Here is an 8,292-nt window from a genome sequence, read left to right on the forward strand (position 1 = left end):
TCAGGTTGTTGCTTGAAAACGGCTCTGCAATATTTCCAGCCAATATTGACATCCAGTCTTTGTAGTAATATGTGTAAATACTTGCAGAGAAGCAACTTGTTTACCTCACAAGACTCTTCTCATTAGACCAGCTGTGGGCTACCCTGGCACACACTGGATCACATCAACAAAACTTAAATGTTGCCCAACCTGCTGTGTTTTTTCCAGCACCACACTCTCAAACTGACTCAAAGGTAGAAGGTAAAAACAATGACTGCAGATGATGGAAAACAGATTCTGGATTAGTGGTGCTGGAAGAGCACAGCAGTTCAGGCAGCATCCAAGGAGCTTCGAAATCGACGTTTCGGGCAAAAGCCCTTCATCAGGAATGCGATTTGGATGCGAGTATAAGAGGTATAGTTTGTAAGTTTGCAGATGACACCAAAATTGGAGATGTAGTGGACAGCGAAGAGGGTTACCTCAGATTAAAACAGGATCTTGATCAGATGGGCCAATGGGCTGAGAGTGGCAGATGGAGTTTAATTCAGCTAAATGCGAGGTGCTACATTTTGGGAAAGCAAATCTTAGCAGCACTTATACAATTAATGGTAAATTCCCAAGGAGTGTTGCTGAACAAACAGACCTTGGAGTGCAGGTTAATAGCTCCTTGAAAGTGGAGTCGCAGGTAGATAGGATAGTGAAGAAAGTGTTTGGTATGCTTTCCCTTAATGGTCAGAGTATTGAATACAGGAGTTAGGAGGTCATGTTGTGGCTGTACAGGACATTCGTTAGGCGACTGTTGGAATATTGCATGCAATTCTGGTCTTCCTATCGGAAAGATGTTGTGAAACTTGAAAGGGTTCAGAAAAGATTTACAAGGATGTTGCCAGGGTTGGAGGATTTGAGCTATAGGGAGAGGTTGAATAAGCTGGGGCTGTTTTCCCTGGAGCGTCGGAAGCTGAGGGGTGACTTTACAGACGTTTACAAAATTATGAGAGGCATGGATAGGATAAATAGGCAAAGTCTTTTCCCTGGGGTGGGGGGAGTCCAAAACTAGAGGGCATAGGTTTAGGGTGAGAGGGGAAAGATATAAAAGAGACCTAAGGGGCAACTTTTTCACACATAGGGGGTATATGTATGGAATGAGCTGCCAGAGGAAGTGGTGGAGGCTGGTACAATTGCAACATTTAAAAAGCATTTGGATGGGTATATGAATAGGAAGGGTTTGAAGGGATATGGGCCGGGTGCTGGCAGGTGGGACTAGATTGGGTTGGGATATCTGGTCGGCATGGACAGGTTGGACCGAAGGGTCTGTTTCCATGCTGTACATCTCTGTGACACTGTGACTCTAATCTCCAGCATCTGCATTCCTCACTTTCACCTAGATACCTGGCGGATAAATTTGAATGCAAAGAGATGTGAGGTAATGCATTTTGGTAGAAGAAACATGGAGAGACAATGCAGACTCAATGGTACAACTTTGAGGGGAGTGCAGGAGCAGAAGAACCTTAGGGCTCATGTGCATAACTCTCTGAAGGTTACCAGGCAAATCAAAGCTGTTGTTTGGAACAAGATCCTTGAGTTTATAAGTAGAAGCATAGAGTATAAAAGCAAAGAAGTGATGCTGTACCACTACACGCCAGTGGTCAGATCACGCTTGGAGCACTGTGCTCAGTTCTGGGCATCCTATTTAAGAAAGGATATTAAAACTCTATAAAGAGTGCAAAGGACATTTATTGGAATGGGGGATTTTAGGTACAAAATTAGAGAAATTAGAGCAGAGAATATTAAGAGGTGATCTTATTGAGGTATTCAGAATTATGAACAATTTTGATAGGGTAAAGAAGCATATTCTGTTAGTGTGTCACTGTAGAAGTTGTTATAGATGAGGCCAGACCCCTCAAAACATTTCAAGAAGGAAGCCGAGACCCTAACTTTGCTAGTTGTTTTCAGCAGGTATTCCAGGAGAGATGCTGCTGCTCAAACCACTTAGTTTTAAATAAAACAGAATTTATTTACAAGATTACTGAATGAAACACAAACAAAAGAGAACAGAACACAGAATAACTTCACCTATCCAAGACCCCAACAGATTATCCCAACCTAATGATGCTGTTTCAATACTTGCAACAATCCCCATAAACACCCCTTGGCACAGAAGCTAAAATCAAACATGAGAGAAGTCAGAGAGAGAGGACCAGCCTGTATCTGCTTCTTTGGGTCCAGCAGCTTTTTCACACACTACTGCTAAAAACAAAAGCAAACCAGAGAAAATCTGAGCTTTTTTTTTTGAAAAAACTTAAAAGCGTTTTGTGGAAGGCAGTATCTGTTAGCAATAATCAAAGCACCCTAAAACCCTTCAACGTCAGACTTTTCAGAGTCTGTGTCTTTTATAATGTCTCAAAAAAAAGCTAAGGATAGCATAACTTTGTTGAATGAACAGCATCAACAGAGAGAGATGAGGAGAAACGTATTTACTCAGAGAGTCATTAAGATTTGGAATGTGCTGCCTGGGAGAGTGATGGAGATGAATTTCATAGGAGGTTTCAAAAGGCAACTGGATATATATTTGAAACTAGTGAATTCAGAAGGCTCCCGGGGTCAAGCTGGAGAAATAAATTAGCTGGGTAGCTCTTACTAGATATGTTGGGTCGAATGGCCTCCTTTAGTACTGTAAAAATTCTATGATGGCCTTCAAGAAATTACATGACAACCCTTGTGGATTCACCCTGATAATATAGACCAGATTTTGCTTTTTTCAAGAAACAACCTCAAGAGGTATTTTAAAATTCAATGAACATTTTGAAGCGTAAAATTTCTTGACAATAGTTTATTCGAGGTGTGAACAGTTTTTTTAAATCTCACCAACAAGCAAGAAGTGTGAGCCATCCAATCAAATGGCTGAGAGTATTGAAAGTTATTTAGCTCAATGAAAAGAAAATGGATTGGTCTGTGCAAAGATCTAAGGATATAGATAAGCTGCAGAGCTGGGCAGAAAGGTGGCAAATGGAGTTCAATGTAGGTAAGTGTGAGGTGATTCACTTTGGTAAGAGTAACAAAAAGATGGGGTACTGGGCTAATGGTCGGATACTTGGTAGTGTGGATGAGCAGAGGGATCTTGGTGTCCATGTACACAGATCTCTGAAGGTTGCTACCCTAGGGAAAAGAAACTGAAGGAAGTAGGATGAGAAAGTATTAACAACTTCTTTAAGTTAACAATATAGGAGCCATATATTTTCACTTGATAGAGATGTACAAGATGATTAGGGGTTTAGATAGGGTTGACCATGAGAACCTTTTTCCACGTATGGAGTGAGCTACTACGAGGGGGCATAGCTTTAAATTAAGGGGTGGTAGGTATAGGACAGATGTCAGGGGTAGATTCTTTAGTCAGCGAATCGTGAGTTCATGGAATGCCCTGCCAGTAGCAGTGGTGGACTCTCCCTCTTAATGGGCATTTAAATGGGCATTGGATAGGCATATGGAGGATAGTGGGCTAGTGTAGGTTAGGTGGGCTTGGATCGGCGCAACATCGAGGGCCAAAGGGCCTGTACTGCGCTGTATTCTTCTATATTTCTATGTTCTATGTAACCCAGCCCATTTAATAAGGGAACATGAGTTAATACTTTTGGGACAGCAGCCATTTTAAATTTTCATCTATAATGAAAGCCTCTGAATGAATAAACACTGCACATAGAGCCGTGAAAATAGTATCTTGAAGCATGATCTATGTTTCTCTGTTTCAGCAGTTGCTGCTCAACATGGAGACAGGAGGGAGGGTTGAACAAGGTGACCAACACCCACAACCAGTAATGTCATCACAGGAAAACAGAAGAGCATTCACTCACTCCTTCAGCCTGTTCTTCCTCTGAGCGCAACCTCCAAATATTTAACTCAAGAAGCCATTATAATTGCTAAATTCTGATCTCAAATATTCAAACCTCTTAACTTCAGAAAGAGAATCTTCAAAACAAGTAACAGGCCAGCAATGTTCTTAGAGGCTGATTGTACTTTTTATCTTTATAATTATTATTTATCCTTACTGACTTAAACTTTGCAAATGTAGTTGCTATTAACCTTATCACATTTACTTGAATGACTTCAGAAATAATTGTGTATTGAACTAATCTTCTTTAAAGCATAAAGCTGTGCTGTTTTCTTTCAACTGAAACATGAAAAAAACTAAAAGGAGGCTAGAAAAACTTTATATAAATTAATGGCTCATGGCCTAGTTTGACAACAAACAAATTATGGTTGTGACAAATGTCACTGTTATTAATCTTGAGGTATCAATCTTTTAAGATGCATTTGATAAATCAACTACCACAAATATTTGCATTTGTGACCAATGCCACTGGAGCACCAGGTGCACATCATCAGTCTGTCGTCTTTATACCTGTGTTAACGAATGCAGCATAGCCACAAGAAATTAGCATGTAAAGTGTGTTAAAAGAGCAAGTAGTTCATTTTGTCTGATGATCCAGTTTTATTGAATCATTTTGTTTTACGTTGGCATGACTTTAACTGTCAAATGAAGGACCAGAGATAATTTCAGTCAGAGGCACTAATATTGGGACAACTTTCCCAGAACTTGCCTTCAGCACAAAGGATCCAACTGTTGCATCCTGATAACTTTGTGGAAAAGTCTCCTTTTGAAAAGAGTCATCTCCTATGTATACGCAAAAGTGGCATTAGCTAATGAAATACTGCATTCAATTATGTCATAGAGGCCACTTGCTCATGCAAGTGGTATTATTGCTTATTGTTGCAAATGTGTTGCTGGTGAGCCTGTATATGCACAGAATGACCTCAGTAGCCATATTTGATGGGGACATTCTAAATTGAAGTTGGTAACACACTCCACAGTCAATAGCTTTGTCTTTGTGTTACATACTGCTAATAATATTATGTGAATGAAATAAAGACACATCCATCAGGTAAGCTTAATACAAGGGCTCTTGTGGTACAATGGTAGTTTCCCTGTCTCTGGACCAAGAGGCCTGGGTTCAGGTTCTGCCTGCTCCAGAGGTGTGTAAGAGCATCTCTGAACAGGTTGGTTAGAAAATGTTAGGATAAACTTGGTCTAATTATTTTCCACACAGGTCATTCCATCAGATAGGGAAGTGTCAATTCTCACGGAAATTGTGATTACATCAGAACTGTTACGAGAATTGTCTACCACACCCCCTCAACTCCAACACAAAAAGAAAAAGCATAATTATTGCAAGCATCTGAAACCATCTTGAATGTCTTTTTTTTCACAAGTATCTGATACCAGTTTTTAATGCAATCCTGTATAAAGTTATATAAAGTGCAATGCAAAGCTGTTCTGCATTTTCAAATACTACAATGAATCTCATTTAGACTTTATTTGATTTGTCTAACTTTGTTTAATTATCCTGCAAAGGTGGTATGTAAAAGCAAGTTGATATAGTATTGCTATTGTCGGATGGCAGGTCTGTAAGTGAAATTGTAATGGAATTATTAAGACTTTTCTGGGGTCAATCTTCCCCACAGTCAATAACTTCATAAAATATTTGACTGACCAGTTGGAGAGATCAGTTCATTTACATAAACCTCAGAGCAGAAATTGGTCTCAGGCAGTGGCACAAAATGGGTGATATAAGATTGTCTTCTTATTCTACAGTGTCTAATTTCCAGTTCCATTGCAGTCATCAGAATTAACTATCAGGTACTGCATAAAATGGACGACTGATTCAATATCACACGTTTTGATCCACTGCCTGAGATGAATTTCCATCTGCTAAACTTTATTAATTTTTTAGTTTCCCATGAGGATGAATAAACACTCTGCTGAGCAGAATATGAAGGCTTTTCGATGTTGTTGCTCAATCACTTAAATTGTCCCATGAGTCATGAAATATTTGATTTATTTATCGCCAGGCAGTGCAATAGATTGTTTAAAAGGCCAATCATAGTCAATAGAGGTGTGTCTATACCAGGAGCACTCTCTTACCAATTACTTTGTCTGACAGTTGCTGCAGTATCCATGTTGAACAGATGCACTGTCAAAGTGTAGAGCTGTTTCATTACTGAATTAACTTCAGCTCAGTTGGGAAGCTAATTCCTACCTGATCATTTTATTAACAACAGAGGAGGAAAAAAAACTGGCGCATTGTGCCCTGCAGGCTCATGAACAAGGTCTTAACAAGCAACAACAGATTTTCCAGAACAATTTTATTACAGTTTCTACTCTTCCTTGCTGTCAAAAGTAAAGCAATACTGCAAGTTTCAGCTAATCATCCAGGCTTCTGCCAGTTTGCATTAGTGGTCACAGAGACCATGCCCTTTAATCAAGGACACTTTTTCAGTGACTGTAACATGGAAGATCTTTTATTCAATCTTTCAAAAGAAAGAAAGGACAAATGGCAGAGACTAAAAGTAAAAACAAAATCAACAGGTTATACAACATTTCATCAAAGTAACAAACAAGTTAATATATTTGGTAGGAAGTATTAGACAAGCGTGGAACTTCTCTATTTCTGTTGTGATGGATCTGTTATGTACTTCCAGCATTTCTTGCATTTACTTGATTTAAGCTGTGCTGCCTAATTATGTATAGAGTGAAACCTGCTAATTATGTGCGTCAAAATTGCTTCCAGCATGGCATGTGGCCTGACTGTACTGTGCTGATTGATAACCTGCCTTTCTGCAAACTGCTTTCATTTTTCCCACCTGCGCTCCACATTTGCTAATGAATATGGGGGAGGATTTCAGTATCTGCCATGTGCCCTGAGTCATTTGGGCTGAACACCATGGGAACTGTCATGTCATTCTGACCTCAGCTGATACAAAACTGCAATAGCTAACAAGATGGGGGAACGGATAACTGTCTAATTCCATGGTTGATTAAAAAAGGTGGATAAGTTCATACATTCTTTATGAAGTATTGCTCGAGGATTATGACAGGCTGTGTGATTGATTCGATGAAACCAATGCCAAATGCAAGTTCCTTGAGGGTATAGTACAAATAATCCCATTCTGTCCTATCAAACCCTTTCAATGTTTGAAAGCAATGACGGTGGCACAAGATTGAATCATTCATTGCCATATCATTCAATCTTTGCCCTAAGATGGATTGAATGAATTCAATTATTCAGAGCTATGGCATCATTTATAATTGTTTTGTTCAACCCGTTGAGAACATTTTGCATTTTGTTGTTGCAAGACCTGTCTGCAGCAAGCTACGCCTGGAGGGTACCTTCCTCACATTTGGAGATGGCCACGTTTTCCTTAAAATAAATGTTCCTGCAGTAACTCTGTGCTTCAGTAATATCTTGTAGGAACAGGCAACATGGATAAGCTCAGAACATTTCCAAAATACAACTCAGTATCCAGTGCATTTATTCAGGAGAGTGAAGAATTTTATGTTACAAACAAAATACATTGCAAATGTAGATTTTTTTGGCTATTAAATGAGAGCACTGATTAGTTAATGACGACTGGATAAGTTTCTGATTTTAGTCCATGGATTTGGGGATTTGCTTGGTGTTTTTGAGATCTTAGTTCACATTTTTCCAAGCTGGTGATCATTGAAAAGAATTAAACAGTTCTTTTTTACTCATTTTTTGCCTCTGATCTCTAGGCTTTCTAGATTAATAATCAGGCTTTAAATATGAGTTGTTGATTATGATTTAAGCTTTGTGTGTGCAGGCACCTATTCAAATGTCTGGAGAAATCTCTTCTATAAAAATTGATATTGCTGGGAAAAATTCAGCAGGTCTAGCAGCATCTGTGTAGAGAAAGCAGAGCAGATCCATTCCAGGGTCACTGGACTCGAAATATTAAATCTTCTTTCTCCCCAAGATACTGCCAGACTTGCAGTGTTACTCCAATAATTTATATTTTTGCTTCACATTTCCAGCATCCATAGTTCTTTGTTTTATTTCAGTTTCTCTGTTATTGGACCAGTAATATGGATCACAGTAATCCACCACACAAGACATTGAAAAATCTAGAGCTAAATTGACATTCCTGAATGCAATAGACTGTGGATTTATGCAGAAAAGATTTTGCATAACTTATTTTTTACTTTGATGAAATGTTGTATAACCTGTTGATTTTGTTTTTACTTTTAGTCTCTGCCATTTGTGCTTCTGATTTTGCTTCATCTTGTGTTTGACAATTTCTGTGCTATGCTGTGTTTTCGACCTTTTAACTAGTATTTCCAGCAACTCTTCCTATCTTCTTGTTGAACTAAAGGCCTTGCAAGATGTTGAAAGTACATTCTAGATCCTGCAACTGAATTTATGAATTTGTAAATGTATTGTACTTTGTGGGAATCCATCATCA

At 38.9% G+C, this 8,292-nt stretch overlaps 1 protein-coding gene across 2 annotated transcripts in view; it reads left to right on the forward strand.

Annotated features, from left to right (window-relative positions):
* Nucleotides 1-4,030, forward strand: part of LOC122561696 (chemokine-like protein TAFA-5) — a 695,903-nt gene extending 691,873 nt beyond the window's left edge. The window contains exon 4 of one of the 2 annotated variants that reach the window (XM_043713713.1): nt 3,726-4,030. In XM_043713713.1, coding sequence (XP_043569648.1) covers nt 3,726-3,851 — 126 coding nt within the window. In that variant the 3' untranslated portion in view covers nt 3,852-4,030. The remainder of the gene's footprint in view (nt 1-3,725) is intronic. The other variant, XM_043713714.1, reaches the window with a different exon arrangement.
* Nucleotides 4,031-8,292: the final 4,262 nt, after the last annotated feature.

Source organism: Chiloscyllium plagiosum, chromosome 23 (genome assembly GCF_004010195.1).
Source record: "Chiloscyllium plagiosum isolate BGI_BamShark_2017 chromosome 23, ASM401019v2, whole genome shotgun sequence".
Taxonomy (NCBI): domain Eukaryota; kingdom Metazoa; phylum Chordata; class Chondrichthyes; order Orectolobiformes; family Hemiscylliidae; genus Chiloscyllium; species Chiloscyllium plagiosum.